Below are 15,689 nucleotides of genomic sequence, written 5' to 3'. Positions count from 1 at the left end.
GGGGGAAGCAGTAGGAGATGAGCTAAGACAATAAATGGGGCAAATCACATGGGGCCTCTTGGGCTATTGTAAAGATTTTATTCATCTAAGAGCGATGAGGAGGCATTGGAGGGTTTGGAGCTGAGGACTGACATGATCTGATCTGTGTTTTAACAAGGGATCCCTGGGGACTGCTGAACTGGGAATAGGATAGAAGCAAGGGTGGAAGCAGGTTACATAACAAGAAAAAGATCACATTTGCTATATTATGAAAATAAGTACTTAAACACTTCACATAATTCCCTCCACGTTTGAACCACCAACCCTCCCCAGCCATGGCGACATCAGGGAGGCCAGGTGCGCAAGTCTCTCCACGGTCAGCCCCGCCCAGGCCCGCCCCTGGAGCCCAGACCCCACCCATGGCCGACCTGGCCCGCCCACCAGGCCCCGCCCTTGTTGCCATGGTGATCACCGGCGCTCGGGCCGCGTCCCGGAGTCTCCCGCGAGGCTCTGGTTGCTATGGTGATCGCGGCGCGAGACGCTGGCGGAACACTTTTGGCTGTGAGCCCCATCCCCGACGTCCCGGATTCGTCAGACGCCCGCCTGTCCCGTGTGGTGCTCGTTGCCATGGTGATCGCGGCCACTGGACCCTCCGGACTAGGCAGCGTCAGGAGCCTCTGCAGCCGCCGCAGGTGAGTCAGCCGCCCCTTCGGACTCACCCTCTCCCGCCCGCGTGATCCCCCGCCCACCTCCCACTGCATAACCTGAAAGCGGCCTGGGCCCCGGGCCTCCTCGTTTCCTGACCGCACACCCCGGGCCCCCAGTGCTGGTCTGGGGAGAGACGGTCCGATGCGGAGGACCACAGGCCTCTCTCTCGGTCAAGGCCACCCAGTGTGGAGGGGGCGGGAGGGAGAAGGAGCCGGGGCTGTGGAATAGGCTGAGGGGCCCTGTGCCGGCTGTGGTGGTTCTGGGAAAGGCCTGTGGGCTGAACCCTGAGGGCCCTGCATACCCAGAGCCTTCATCCCTTAAGGGGCAGGAGCTGAGGAGCCCTCCCCACTCTACTTCCTCTGCCCGGGCTGTGTGCACAGCCTGACGACTGTGCTCCTTCACTCAGCCCAGAGCTGAGCTCAGGGAGGGGCCACTCCTGGTGGATGTCGGTCAGGAGACTCAGGTCTCCTCGACTCCCAGGCCTGGTGGCAGGCCTGGTACCCGCCCCCGTGCCCCAACACACACTGCCTGCAGATTGGAGAGATGGCCCCTGGCATCCTGACATTCCTGACAGAGAAGGAGGCTTGGACCTGTTTTCAAAGCTACTGCAACGTTAGGTATCAACTTTGGGGGAGTCCCCAGGGATTTGCACAGTTTCCCTAACTCTCTTCCCCCTTTTGGGTCCACAGGACTCCCAGGAAGAATGAGGTCCTCTGTGACGCCTTTGGGGCCCACGGTGAGCCGGGACCGCGTCATCACCAGCTTCCCTAAGGTAGGGAGGCGTTAGGCCAGCCTTTGATATGTGTACTGCTCTCCGGACACCATGCCCTCATCCCGCTTTCCCCACCTCACTCACCACTGGAAACAAAGCAGGTGAATCGGGGAGGTCAGTGCCTCACTGACAGACCCCAGGGACTCAGCAGACTTCTTGAGAAGCTTGGTGTTGACTTGCCCAAGGTGGGCCAGCAAGTGAAAGGTGACACCAGGAGGCAGTGTGGCATGGATGTTAAGGGCACAGACTTTGCAGTCAGACTGTCCTGGGTGTGAGTCCTGCATGTCATTAAGCTGTGTGACCGCGGGCAAGTTACTCAACCTCTCAGAGCCACTGGTACAGAAGGATAATTCCTCTCATATTGGGTGTCTGGCTCATGGTAAAAGGGAGCTCCCTTGCCCAAGTGTGGTCACTGTTTTTCTCATTTTAATTATGACATTATCAAACAGCACTCCAGTTTCCTGACACCAAATCCAAAGTTCTCACCCCTTACCATTCTGCCTTCTGTCCTTGCTGGAAACTCACAGCTCTCTTCCATCTATATTAAAATCCATTATTAATCACAGCACGGGATGCAAATCTGCACAGCCTCCCAAGGGAGCAGCGGGATAATGTCTCCCAGCACTGCAGATGCTCAGGGCCAGGCACTGCAGCAATTTGTAAAGCAGAAGGTCAGACACAACATAATGTCCTCGAGAGGGGGCCGCTCAGACAGCAAAATGCTGCTTCTTGACACAGACTCGGGGAGGCATGAGCACCTCTCAGGGGCTGATGCACACTGAGAGCCAAAGTAAGTTGTTGAGCACCACGTGTGAGAAAAGGAGCAGAAATGCATGTGTTTGCTTCTACGTGCAGGGTATCTGGAAGGATGCTTAAGATCCTGCCATCAGTGGTTGATGCTGTGTGGGGGGGGAGAAATCCTCTCTTTTGAGTCTTGAAATCTGTGCCCAGGCCGGTGGGGGAAGGAGGGTAGGCTCTGGGTATTTGGGGTCCGCAGTCATTCCTCCTCCCCCTCTCCTGCCTTCCCCCCAACCCCGAGTTCTGTCTCCAACATGCACAGATAAAGCCTCGGTGCCTTAGACCCGTGGACAGTGCCCCCAGGACTTTCCATCTCATCAGAGGCCCAGGCAGCTGCTTCTCTACTGAACTTGACAGTGGTGACTGGGGATGACGGGGACTGGGGTTAAAAAGCCAAAGGAAGGGGCTTCCCTGGTGGCGCAGTGGTTGAGAGTCCGCCTGCCGATGCAGGGGACACGGGTTCGTGCCCCGGTCTGGGAAGATCCCACATGCCGCGGAGCGGCTGGGCCCGTGAGCCATGGCCGCTGAGCCTGCGCGTCCGGAGCCTGTCCTCCGCAACGGGAGAGGCCACAACAGTGAGAGGCCCGCGTAACGCATAAAAAAAAAAAAAAAAAAAAAAAAAAAAAAGCCAAAGGAAGGGAAGCGTGATCGGCACAAAACAGTCCAGGTCTCATGGGATGAAGGACCCCAATTACAAAGTGGGATGAGGCTCAGAGAGGTAGGGAGGACTGCCTGAGGTCACACAGCTGGGCGTGTGGGAGCCCAGACTTGACCCAACCGTGGCCGACTCCAGAGCTCTGACGTTTCCCCACCTTGGGAGGCAGGCTAGGGCATCCCTGCTTCCACAGAAGGTAAGATTCTCCCCCAACTGCCTGTGGCCAAGTTCATCCCACACTCCAGGGCCACAGCACTTCACACCCAAGCAGTTCGTGGTCAGATGGGGCCAGTCCTTCCTTCACCCCATGTGCCTCGGTTTTCCTCTGTGCACTTCCTGCCAGCCTTCCCTAGCACACTTCTCCAATCTGTCCCAAGTCCTGGGACCCCTCTACTGACCGCCGTGTCTTGGCCAGCCCCCAGCTTGACACTGACGCGGAAGTGGACGGAAAAGCAGCCAGCTTTCCCGAGAGGTGGCCACACACCTTTGCATGGCCGGGGGCCCTGGGCTGAGCGCTCGTCTGCACTGCCCACTGCCCACTCCAGTGAGCAGACCAAGAGGTGCCGTGAGGGGTGTCCCCACCTTACAGATGAGGACATGGGCTCTGTGAGGTCCCGCCCTCACCCTTGGCCGAGCTCCTTCACCATCCCTGCTGCCTTGGTCACACAGAGCCGAGAGGGCAGGTGGACCAGGGCAGAGCCGCAGGGGCCCTGAAGGACAGAGGGGTGGCCCAGGGACCACAGCAGAGCACAGCAGCCGTCTCCAGCTCGGCCTCCTCCCACATCCTGGCCATGCCCCACACTTAGCCTTGGCCAATCTGACTGCAAAATGTAATGGTCACCTTTCATTTGTTTAATATCATTTTTTCTAATTATAGAACAAACCTGCATTCGATGTGTCATGGCGTCTTTGCTGATCACTTAGTATGTATGTGCCAGACCAGCTCTGCACTGGTGGCTTCACAAATATAACCTCGTTTTATGCCCCCAAGTCCCTGAGATTTTCCAGATGCAGAAATTGAAGTTCGGAGACATGAGGCAACTACCCAGGGTCACACAGCAGCTGAGGGTGGACACAGGGGCCCTGCTCTTAGACCACTACCCAGTTCTGCCTTCTGAAAAATATGGAAGATGAAAGTGCCTTCCAGGACATTTTCCATGCACAGATATGCATATTTTAAAAATAAAAATGGCATCAGAGATCCATAGAAGGTGTAGGAGGATCTTGGCACTAAAAGGGCCCTTACAGCCCACCCCTCCTCTCATTGGAAGAGGCCCAGAGGGGACAGAGGGTTGATACGCCCGCAGCAAGGGCACAGCTGCCCCCAGCGGGACACAGCTCTCTGGATCCCCACCTGGGCTCCCTGGTGTGTCCTGGTGCCACTGCTCCTCCTCGGGGCTCACAAGATCCTGGAGCCTTGGGAGTCGCTGACAAGGTAGAGGACGGATGTGACAGAGGCTCAGGAAGGAGGCTGCTGCCCGCTTGGCGAGCTTTGCAGGGTGATGTGCCCACCTGTCTGTCTGTCTGTCTTGTTTCCAGTGGTACACGCCCGCCGCCTGCCTGCAGCTCCGGGAGCACTTTCACGGGCAGGTCAGCGCCGCCTGCCAACACAGGAATACGGGGACCGTCGGGTGAGTGCTGGCTTGGCCAGGGGAGGGTGGGGAGGGTCGAGCGCACGTGTGAGTGTGTGGATGCGGGCGCCGCCACCCCATACAGGTCTGAGGAGCATCAGCCGTTTATCTGGCTTTACCTGCCGCACCTGCTGTAGGAACAGCTCCCCCCTCGGTGAGGCCAGCAGCGAGGTCTGAGCACGGCTGTTCCCTCCAGAAGCATTTCCTGCCCTTCAGGCCTCAGACTTAGCGTTGGGTCCCTGGGGTCTCCTCTGAGTCCCCACCACACCTGCCCCCTCACCCAGACGGAGCGGGTGCCCCCTGCATCGTGCTCCTGAACTCCATGCTGGGCTCCTCGCCAGGCCACACGCAGGAAGGAGAGGCACGTGTGCGCCCTGTCACTGCCTCAGGGCGCCTGGCACTGCGGCACAGGTGTCCTGCCATGGTCACATCTTCTTAACAAACAGGTGCAGGGTCCTGCTTCCGCCAGGCATCCTGAGGGGCTCATGGTCTGTTCAGGGAGAAGGCTGAGCTCACAAGTCACATGGGGACGGTGAGGCCAGGATGGCCGAGGTGGCCATGGTCACAGGCTGAGCATGGCGGCGGCTGCTGGGGGAGTGCTGGTTCCACACCAGGGGCTTCCCACCAAGGAGCTCCCAACCCTTCCCCACACTCAGTGCTGGAAGGCCAGGAAACCGGGGCACAGGGGAACCCAGTGGCCCTGCGGCAGCACCTTTACTCCTCCTGAGAAGCAGAGTCAGGGCCACCTGCTCCAGAACTAGCAGCGCAGGGAATTCCCTGGCTGTCCAGTGGTTAGGACTCGGTGCTTTCACTGCCAGGGCCTGGGTTCGATCCCTGGTCAGGGAACTAAGATCCCGCAAGCCTCATGGGTGCAGCCAAAAACAAAACAAAACACCAGACGCGCGCGCGCACACACACACACATACACACACGCGCACACACACACACACACACACACACACACACACACACACACACAGAACTAGCAGCGCAGATGCAGTGCCGAGGTAAGGGACGCAGGCAGGGGTGCAGGGCCTGGGGCTGTGTGCCTGCCAGGACACCACCATCACCCTGGAGGGCGTTCCAGGGCCAGGCAGGCTGGGGGCATGTTGTGGACTCAGGTCTGCACGCCTGGGCCGTGGCTCTGAGGTTCTCAGGCTCCCTGGGGAGGGGGGACCCTGCTCACCTAGAGCAGCTACCCCTCCCTCTGTGTGTGTCCTGCACTCACACAGCAGCATTCCTGGGACTGTGGGTCACGCCCAAACCACCAGTCTCCTCCACCTGCAGACAGCAACAGGGCACCTCTGTGTCACCTGGTGACTTGGTGCGGCTCACCTGGCCACGTCTTCGAGGGAGGGGCCGTGTCTACTCTGCTCCCAGGCAGCAGCTAGCTCTGGAGCAGGTGACCCAACTTGGACACAGCCCCACCTGGGGCTCTTCCCGCTGCTCCCTCAGCCCAAGACTCAGCCTCCCATGGTGCCCATTTGTGATTCTCACGGAGGGACATGGACCCAGTGGGATCAGGGGTACAGAGTCCCCAGAACAAATGCAGGTCCTCCTGCCCTCCCCTCTGAGGGCCAGTGAGGGGGACAGACATCCCAGATTGTGTCACAGGTGACCTGTCCGCATCACGAGTGGGGAATGCAGGGAAGGAGGGGCCCGTGTGCGCAAAGATGCTCCCGTGATCGCGCCTGAGAGCACCGCGCCGTACTCCTCACAGGCTCAAACTCTCCAAGGTGGTTGTGGTCGGCGACCTCTACGTGGGCAAGACCAGCCTCATCCACAGGTGCGCCACCGGCCCGGGAGGCTCCATCGCATGTCGTAGTGGAGACCATGTGGCTGCTGGGAGGGGGTGCAAGAAATCTGGGAGATGGTGGGTCCGCGAGGAGTGCGGCGTCCTAGGAGCCTGGCGTTGGTCACACCACCCCCGGGGCCACAGGCTCCCCTCCCTTCCCTCCCTGCCGGCAGATGCGGTACTTTTCACTGCCTTGACCCACATGTTGGTCTCCTGCTGCCGCAGCCTCTCTCCACACGGAGTTCCCGCTGGCAGCTCCGTCGCCCGTAGCCTGTCTCTGCGGCCCGTCTCCGTGGCCGTCACCGCCTGGTCTTCCCTGAGGGCGGGCTCTGATGGCTTCCTCGGCCCCCACAGGTTCTGCAGGAATGTTTTCGACCGCGACTACAAGGCCACCATCGGGGTGGACTTTGAGATGGAGCGCTTTGAGGTCGCCGGGATCCCCTTCAGCCTCCAGATGTAAGTCACCGCGCCTCGCTTGTTTCCCATCATATGGTTGTGGAGGGCTTCGCGGAGACGCCGGCGGAGACCCCGGGGAAGGCCTCGGCGAGCGGGCAGGAAGCCCCGGGCGGTTTTGTGAAGCTGGGCTCTCTGCTGCCCCAGTCCCTGCAGCCTGATGTGCCCGCCCCCGCCCCCAGCCTCCCCTGGTGCTCCCTGTGGGCCCTCTGTGATCCCATTTGCTAGGCCAGCAGCGCGGCCTCCGGCAAGTCACTTCAGCCCTCCAGCCTCTGTTCCCACTTGGAAAACGGGGCCAAAACCGTTCCCTGCGTTCTGGGCTCTAGCAGAGGCCACACGGTCCACAGGCCTTACTGGGGCCGGATGCTGCCCCGTCTCTCTCCCTCTATCTGTGTGTCTGTCTCCTCCCTGCCAGACCTCACGCCTTGGCCTCTCAGGGACACACACACACACACGCACACCCCTGGCTTCGGCCCCTCTCCTCTAGTTTCCCTCAGAATAGCCTAGGGTCTCCCCCCAGCCTCATGCTTTCCCACCAGAGCCCCTCTCCTCCGGCACCTGCTGGTCTCCAGCCTGGCCCTCTCCTGCGTGGCCCGGCCCTGCTGGCATTCCCTGGGCCTCTGTCTGGTCCCCTCCTCCTGCGCTCTCCCTGGTGCTCACCCCTGCTCCCTGGATTCACTCCTCGGGCCTCCACGCCCCAGGCTGGGCCTGGGATCGCGGTGATCACGGTGGAGCTCACCCCATTGTGGACTTCAGCTCCTAATGTGTCGAGACAGTGCCCGCTCCTCTGAGACCAGTCCCAGTGCAGTCCTGGAGCAGATGGTACCACCAAACCTCGCCCAAGGGGGTGTACGTGGTCAGACCAGAGCAGAAGAGGCTGTGAAGACACAGGCCTGCAGGACCGAGGGGATGAGGAGGCAGGAGAGTGAAACAGCACGAGCTGCTGGGGGCAGCCTAGCTGGAGCTGCGGAGGGCAGCTGTGTCTAATTAGAGGACGCAGGAGGAAGCAGGGGGCTCTCCGGGCTCCGCCTCTCCTTGTCCTACACGGAAGCCATTGCCAGCCAATCAACTGGCCCCACTGCCAGGCCACCCTCCCAGCTCCCACCCAGAGTATTCTTCAGAAGTGGAAATGTGAATGAATTAATGAAAGAGCCAAACAGTTCTGCATCATGCTGGATCGCTTGGAAAAATTTCAGATTATTGGTGTCTTGTTCATGGCTTGTCTACTCGTTAGTTTACTGAGAAAACTTAAATTTTGATGTGTTGATTTTTAAAAAGGGTGGATTTTCAGACTCAGCCCTGCATTTTGACCTACAGCCTTGCTCTAAACCAGGGCAAGTAGATCTCAGCAGGTAACTTCCTCTATCTTTACTGTGCCCATGGCAGACATCATTAATCAATTATTGCATTTTTTTCCCATGGAGCCAGGGCTCAGCTCCTCCAGAGAGCCAGAGCTAACTGATCAGAGAAGCAAACCATGTCCTTATCAGACAATGCACCGCACCCAGAAAGCTGAGCGTCCCCTCCACTGCCACGGGGAAGGTGGAGCCACACCCCAGTCACACATGAGCAAGTGGCAGAGCCCCAGTCCCGTTCCCGGGGTCGCCTCTACAGGTGGACTTTCACACCTTGAGAGCAGCCACATCAGGGAGCACATTCTGTTTTTTATGGCGCAGTGGGAAGGGACTGAGCTACAGCTCCATTCATCTGGGCAGTGGGAATGCTAAGGCCGCGCCCCCACCCCCATGAGCACAGTGCATCCAGAGAGGGGGTTCCCCATGGGCGCCCAAGGAAGGAATCTTAAGGAGCGGGGGGTGGGGCTGGCTGGCTGGCAGCAGCCACTTTGTGGCACCCATGCAGCTGTTGTGGGCACATGGGTCTCCGGCCCAGGGCCCCACAAGCCTGCTGGCTGTGGACACTGTGATCAATGGCTTAACCTGCCACCTCTCCGTTTCCCCTTTTCTCTCTCTCTCCCTCTCTCTCCCCCTCCCTCTCGGTCACGGCGCAGCTGGGACACAGCAGGACAGGAGAAGTTCAAGTGCATCGCGTCTGCCTACTACCGGGGTGCCCAGGGTGAGTAGCCGGGTGACGGCAACAGTGGGGCCTCAACCATGTGCAGCAGGGGCTCCCCGTGAATTCCCTGCTGGGCGCACAGCAAGATGCCCAGGTATTCCGTGCAGGCACCAAATCTGTCCTCTGAGAGCCACTGAGGAAACACGGGGCCGGTCCTCGTCTTCCAGCGGGGCCCAGGCCAGCCTCGGCAGCCACACGCTTTAGGGACCCATGGTGGTGGGTGCTACCTGAAAGTCTCAGCCCCAGTTTCAGCTCAGAAGGGTGCTCAGAGTGGGGAGTACTTGTGCAGAGACCCCAGAAAGAAGAGCAGAGTCAACTCAGGAGCAGGGGGGCGGGGCTTGGCTGGAGGGGAGGAGTGGAGGTGGGCCCCCAGGTGGGGGCCAGCGGGGCTCCTCGCCCACCACATCCTTGTTGAGGGCGCCCCAGCCCTGGGCAGGCCTCCTGGTCAGCAGGCAGCCGCAGCATAAGCCCCCTCCTCTGACCAGGAAGAAGAGAGAAAGGGTTTCAGTGAGAGGTAAGAGCAAGCGGTCCGAGGCATCCAAACCGGACTCAGATGACGAGGTACAGTTAGGTCCACTCAGTACTGGTGCTAAAAGTCACATTTTCACTAAGGTTTGAAAAAAGCAAAAACAGGAAACCACGAGCACTTCGGCTGTGGATTGGAATAACAGCTCTGCCACATCTGCTGTGGCCTCTCTTCTCAGGGGGATGACACCCCCTGGGAATAAGGCGTGAGGCGCCTGGCACAGCCCCGCAGACAGCAGCCCGGCCATGGTCACCACCACCATCAGCTTCCTCCTTCACTTCTCAGCCCCTCTGCCAGGGCAGGGCACATGGGTGGGCCTCCTGCAGCCTTCAGCCGAGGTGCAGAGGGAGGCCCACGTCCAGCCCTGATCACACCCCTGGGGCCAGAAGAGAGCAGGCCAGGAATGCTCTCCACATGGGGCCACCCAGGGCACAGGGGACCAGACAGGGCAGTGATGAGAGGAGCTGGGGGGAGGGGGCCGCATCTCCCAATTTCCTGCCCACGCTGCTCCTCAGAAATTGTTCCTCTGAAGCTGGTTGTTGCTAATCGCCCGCACGACCGTAGCTGCCAGTGGGGGAAAGTCTGCCCCACGTCAGGCCCTAGGCCAAGAGCTTTAAAACAGCTGCCCCAACTTAGTCTTCAGAGCTACCCTGAGAGCTAGAGGTAGCTGTGGTCCTCACCATGTCACAGACGAAGGCTGAGGCTCTCAGCATCAAGGCCTCACCTGCACTCCCTCAGCCGTAAGAGACAGAGGGGAGATTTGAACGCAGGGGCTCACCTTGCCTCCCTGGAGCCCCCTGTGGCTGGGCCACTGGGTGTGGATCAGAGTGGGGGGCTGGGTCTCCAGGGCAGCCATGGGTGTCTCCCTCCCAGCATCCGTCGCCCCCATCAGTTCCGCGGGAGTCCCCTTGTCACGCCGTGTTTGCCTCCCCCGTCACTGACCAGCTCCTGGCTCCCCCCTCCACCCCATGCAGTGATCATCACGGCCTTTGACCTCACTGACATGCAGACCCTGGAGCACACCAGGCAAGTCTGGGGCTCTGCAGCCCCCGTGGGACCCTTGGGCCCAGAAAGCTGCCTGGAGGGCTCCCTAAACCTGGGCCATGAGCTGGGCCCCTGACAGTGGGTACGGGTGACCAAGCTTGCTGGTCAGCATCCGCCACCCACGGGCCGATGACTGTTGGCTACCTTTTTATCCTTCAAGATCTGCAGCTACAGCAGAAGGCAGGGCCAGCTGGGCCTGTGGCCAGCGCAGAATGGCGCACGCTGGCTTCAGTGCTCTGCTGTTGTCATCTTGAAAGCCTGACGAATTTGTGGCGAGGGGCCTGGCATATTCACCTCGCCTGGGCCCTGTCTCTGGGGACACAACTGGGCACTTGCTGTCTCAGGCAGAGATCTGGGCAAGAGCCGGGGGTTGGGAATTCCCTGGTAGCCTAATGGTTAGGACTCCATGCTTTCACTGCCATAGTGCAGGTTCGATCCCTGGTCAGGGAACTAAGATCCCAAAAGCCACACAGCACGGCCAAAAAAAAACCAAAAACTTTTTTTAATTAAAAAAAAAAAAGAGCCAGGGTTCATCAGCTGACAGACCAGAGCCCCTTCACCTTGCTTTTGTTTGGGGTGTTCACAGCCGCATCTCCAGCCCTGTGACGGAGGCCAGGCTGGTCACTCCAGTTGGTGACAGTGCAGGTCTCACCCAGGGCAAGGGTAGAGCCGTGGCCGGGATGGGGCCTTCAGCTCCCCCTACAGCGCCCCTGCGTCCCCACCCACCCGAGGCCCCCGAGGCCAGCTCGGGTCAAGCTACCCTCCTTGCAACCTTTGGCCCTGGGAGGACCCGGGCTGCACCCCATCCCAGCTTCCTCAGCCCCTGGGGGGGTGGGTGCCGTCTCTGCCTGTCCCCCATGTTCCAGGCAGTGGCTGGAGGACGCGCTGAGGGAGAATGAACCAGGCGCCTGCTTCCTGTTCCTTGTGGGGACCAAGAAGGACCTTCTGGTGAGCGGAGCGGGTCAGGGCCAGGGGCGGCCTTGGGAAACACGGCCCCTTCAGCCTGGGCTTGCGGAGCAGAGGGTGACTCGTATGTGCCTACGTGGGAACTTGCAGGCGGGGGTCTGAAAGCAGGGCCACTCGGTTCCCGGTGCTCGGGGCTCGTCCCATCACGGAGGGACGCTGGCGCTCAGACTCGCCTGGGACAGCCGGGCTCACCTGTGGGCAGGTGCCAAGGCCCGAGGAGCTGGGTCAGCAGGGCCGCTTCTCCCAGTCAGGGGCCGCGTGCAAGCAGGCGGAGGCAGAGGCCGTGCGCCTAGCCAACGAGATGCAGGCCGAGTACTGGTCCGTGTCAGCCAAGACCGGTGAGTGGGTGCAGGGCTGCTGCCGTGGTGATCGGGGGTGGGGGCCCTGCCCTGGATGGGAGGAGTGGCACACCTGTGTTCTCTAGTGAGACCCCCGCGGCCGCTGTGGGGCACATCCATCCCGTCCCTGTGAGGTCACGACCAGAGTCTCAGGGAGGCAGTGGTGGGGCTGGGGTTGGAACGCAGCCTCACCTGTAACCACACCATCCTCCTGCCCCTGACCTGGTACAGGTGGGAGGGGCCCGTGACCGGCTGTCCCTCCCTTCCCCAGGTGTCATCATAGAAGGCACTCAAACATCCCTCACGGCCCTCCAGCCCTCCCCCACACCCCACCCAGCCTCACTGGGTCCCCGGGCCCTGAGCTGCCCTCACCCACGGGCACTGCTTACCCCGGCCCCCAACGCCTCTGAGCCTCATCATCCTCATCTGGGAAGTGGGGTGTTGCTGTCAATCTCGTTTTACTTTTAATGGGAAAATGTGTTTTAAATGATAAAAGCCATATGATTCACTGAGGAAAAATGAGAAAATGCAGAGAAGCAAGGAACAGATTTTGAAAACAGGTTGTTGGGGGGATGAAATGAAATAACTCCCTGGGGTACAGGAGGCCCCGAGGCTGTGGGGACTCGGGAATGACACCTGGGAGCCCTTACCCCGGGCGAGGGGCCACCGTGGACACCTGCCGGGGGGTTGGGTGAGGCAGCAGGAGTGCGAGTGGAAGTTCCACCTCCAGCCCAACACAAAAAGTGGCAGCCCGCGTGTCCAGTTCCCTCTTCTCCTTCCTGACGGTGTCCCTGAGGCTGTGAGAACCCACCCTCTAATTGGAGTAACAGCATGTTCCCTGAGAGCTCCCTATGGGCCAAGAAGGACTGCCCTGTGCGGTGGTATAGGTTGTTAACTGCACAAGGGCAGCATGTGTGTCGGGGGCTGGGCCCGGCCCTGTGCCCAGATGGGTGGTCTTGTCCTCCTGGCGGAGGACATGGGGGCCAGTGGCTCTAATCCTCATGGCTGCCCACTGGAGAGGTGCTCAAAGGTTACAGGAAAGCAGGCCCACACTGCTCGGTGCCTGGCCCATGGGTGCTCAGTAGCAATTGATTGGAAGAGTAGATGCCGGGAAACCAAGGCTCAGAGATTTTCAGGAGCGGCCAGGGCAGGTGGCCAGGGTGGGGAGCCCATCCCCTGCACAGCGTGGGGGGCTGTCCTGGCTCCCGCACCGCTGGCTCCCCCACCCCCCAGTGCATCCATGGGCAGGGGCAGAGGTGGCCGGGGTCATGGCTGTACGTGCCCACAGGGGAGAACGTGAAGGCGTTTTTCAGCCGTGTGGCCGCCCTGGCCTTCGAGCGCTCGGTGCTGCAGGACCTGGAGCGGAGGAGCAGTGCCCGGCCGCAGGTCGGCGACGGGGACATCATCCGTACGTGCAGGTGATGGGCCGGGCTGGGGAGAGGCTTCAGCCTGAAGTCCGCGTCCACCACCCTCCGGCCCAAGACTCAACCATTCCCTTGGCTCATCGCCCTCTGCTCTTGGCTTCTGGCTGCCCCTTCCCCCATCCCTCTGACCTCCAGCCTGCAGCCTCCCTGCCCACCTGCCAGCTCAGACGCCCACCCCCATCAGCTGCAGGTGCCTGGTTGATGCCAGGTGACTTCTCCCCTCATTACAGGGATGGAGGGACATCCACCCGAGACCCGGGACAGCAAGAGGCCCTCCAGCCCAGGTTGCTGTTAGCTGAGCCTGCGTCAGAGGCCTCCACTGCCTGCATGCGTGTGGGCGGTGCCTCCCGTGACCTGGAGGGTGACATGGAACACCCACCGTGCTGAGCCCCAGGGCTCCGCCTCTTCTCTTTAGCGGGTCGGAAGCCAGGGAAGGCCCCCAGTGGCTGCCCAGGGTCCCATGCTGCCCAGCTGGTGGGGGCACTGAGGCTGTCATCTGGAAGGCCAGTTGTACTTACAGAGTCACTCGACAGCCCCCCCCCGGCCCCGGGAGGCTCAGGACCACAGGCACGGACACGTGCCCCCAGGCCCACGGCGCTCGCCCTGGGCACAGTCAGCATCCCCTCGGGCCTCTTCCCCACTTTCCTTGGTCGACCTCGGAATCATCCTCATCTCGGTGGTCCAGATGAGCGGCACTTGGTGAAGTCAAGGCTCCCTGTCTGCTGCAACCCAGATCGGGCAAGAGCACCCAGGTCTCCCCTCCCCGGCTCCCGCCCAGAGCGCCCAACCCTCTCCATGCCCTCGTGTTGCTCCTTCTCAGGGTCTACTGAGCCCCCGCCCACCCCACTCTCCCCAGCCCTGGGTGTGTGCCGCCCAATCCTGCCCTCCATGGCCATAGGCAGGTGGCACGTCTGGCTCCCGCCTGTTTCTCGTAGATGGTGAGCATTTCTCGGGCAGCCAGGTGGTTAGCCGCCGGGAGACTCGGCAGCTTCTGTTCATTCCCCCTTCACCACATTTTTAGCTCTCCTTTTTTATAGATAGGAGATACTTCTTTATATAAATCACTCCTAAAGGAATGGCATGTGTGCTTATTGTGAAGCGAGACAGCACGGAGCTCTGCATGCAGAGTGACAGTCCCTGCGGTCCCGGACGTAAGCCTTATCTGCAGTGGGTAGGACTCCTGTTCCTACACAGCACGGCCACGGCCTGGGCGCCTTGTTTGCCGTTAAACCAGAGTGACTTCTCCCCACGCCCACAGGGCAGGCCACATTCCGAGGAGCTGCCAGAGCGAGAGCCTGCGTGTCCCTTCATGCAGATGGGCCAGAGTCCATCCACCCTGCCCGGCCGTGGGACAGCTGGCTTGTGTCCAGCTTTTAGCTTTTTTTTAACTGAAGTGACCATCCTCATAGTTATAGCTTTGCACACTCGGGTTTCCCCACAGAGGCCTTGCTGGGCCTTCGGTGGGCTGGCCCACCAGACCGAGTTTTGAGGGGCAGGCTATCTCAGGGTGCACCACGACCGGGTTTGGGGCACACCACAGACAGCGTCAGGATGGCAGACCCTGGTCAGGTGGGCTGGCACCCTCCCGGCTCCGTCCCCCACCCCTCTAGGCCCCAGGACTGGGGGGCGGTAATGCCCCCTGCTGTCACTAGCCCCCGAGCCAGGACCACTGTCTCATGTGCGCCCACCCCTCCAAATGGCCCTTTGTGAAACTCTCCTCCTGTTGCCCCGTGTGTGCCCAACTGTTCAGTGTTTCTTCTGAAGTGGCAGACCACTTTGCTGTGGTTCCACTGATACCATGAGTCCACAAAGACATCCTCTACAAGCACTTAAATTTCTGGGGTGGAGACCCAGGGCCGCATGCGAGAGCTTCAGAGCCATCCCGGGGCCCTTCCCCTCCTTCGCTTTTCTCACCCTGGCACTCGAGGCCCCTCAGTGGCTGCCCCAGCCCACCCTGCAGGCCCCTGTGCTCCAGCCTTCACCCGTGGTCACTAGTCTTTGCAGGTGCCAGGCTTCTTCTGTGCCCGGTGGCTCGGGCGCTCCTTCTCTGGGAGGACTTCCTGGAGCCCCCACGGCTCCCACAGCACTTGTTACTTCTGGGTGTGGTGTCCATGTTTGGGCTTCTCCCCCATCCCCCCCCCACCGCCTTGTGGGACCCTAAGAGCCAGGGCAGCGACCCTGTGACCTCATCTCCCCAGCATCTCCTAGACAAAAGGCCCCCGGCAGGTGCTCACCTAGATGTAGCAGGGAGGGAGACAGGAATCCCGCTGGGTCTCCGGCAGACACATTCACTCTCACCAAGATGCCTCTTCTTGAACCTCCTGGGGACAGTCCTGTGCTTGGCCCTCGTCAGTGGCCGGAGGCGGATGTGCCCACCGCTCACTCAGAGGCTCCTGAAGTCAGGCAGCAGCCAGGGAGGGCTGAAGGGGCTCAAGCGTAAGGTCTGTTCCTGGGAGGAGCTTGGTGAGAGGCAGACACAGAAGATTCCAGGGAAAGCCGTGCAGGCCTGGGGACGGAGTCGCATGCA

At 60.7% G+C, this 15,689-nt stretch overlaps 1 protein-coding gene across 8 annotated transcripts; it reads left to right on the top strand.

Annotated features, from left to right (window-relative positions):
- The first annotated feature begins 489 nt into the window (after positions 1-489).
- RAB36 (RAB36, member RAS oncogene family) lies at positions 490-14,238 on the top strand. Of its 8 annotated transcripts, none has more exons than XM_032603413.1 (11): positions 505-671; positions 1,377-1,459; positions 4,452-4,543; positions 6,264-6,329; positions 6,693-6,794; positions 8,800-8,864; positions 10,365-10,416; positions 11,301-11,382; positions 11,648-11,738; positions 13,027-13,156; positions 13,393-14,238. In XM_032603413.1, exons 2-11 carry the CDS (start codon positions 1,391-1,393, stop codon positions 13,547-13,549), a joined length of 906 nt encoding a protein of 301 aa, XP_032459304.1. In that variant the 5' UTR covers positions 505-671; positions 1,377-1,390; the 3' UTR covers positions 13,550-14,238. The 8 variants fall into 8 exon arrangements, 7 of the variants coding, with proteins under 7 accessions (XP_032459304.1, XP_032459302.1, XP_032459300.1 ...); XM_032603411.1 differs by lacking the exon at positions 505-671 and adding an exon at positions 815-1,299 and having other exon boundaries at positions 13,052-13,156; XM_032603412.1 differs by lacking the exon at positions 505-671 and adding an exon at positions 819-1,299 and having other exon boundaries at positions 13,052-13,146.
- The last annotated feature ends 1,451 nt before the right edge of the window (positions 14,239-15,689 follow it).

This window comes from Phocoena sinus, chromosome 14 (assembly GCF_008692025.1).
Source record: "Phocoena sinus isolate mPhoSin1 chromosome 14, mPhoSin1.pri, whole genome shotgun sequence".
NCBI lineage: Eukaryota > Metazoa > Chordata > Mammalia > Artiodactyla > Phocoenidae > Phocoena > Phocoena sinus.
The sequence above is the reverse complement of the archived record's forward strand: the minus strand, read 5'-3'. Positions and strand labels throughout refer to the sequence as shown.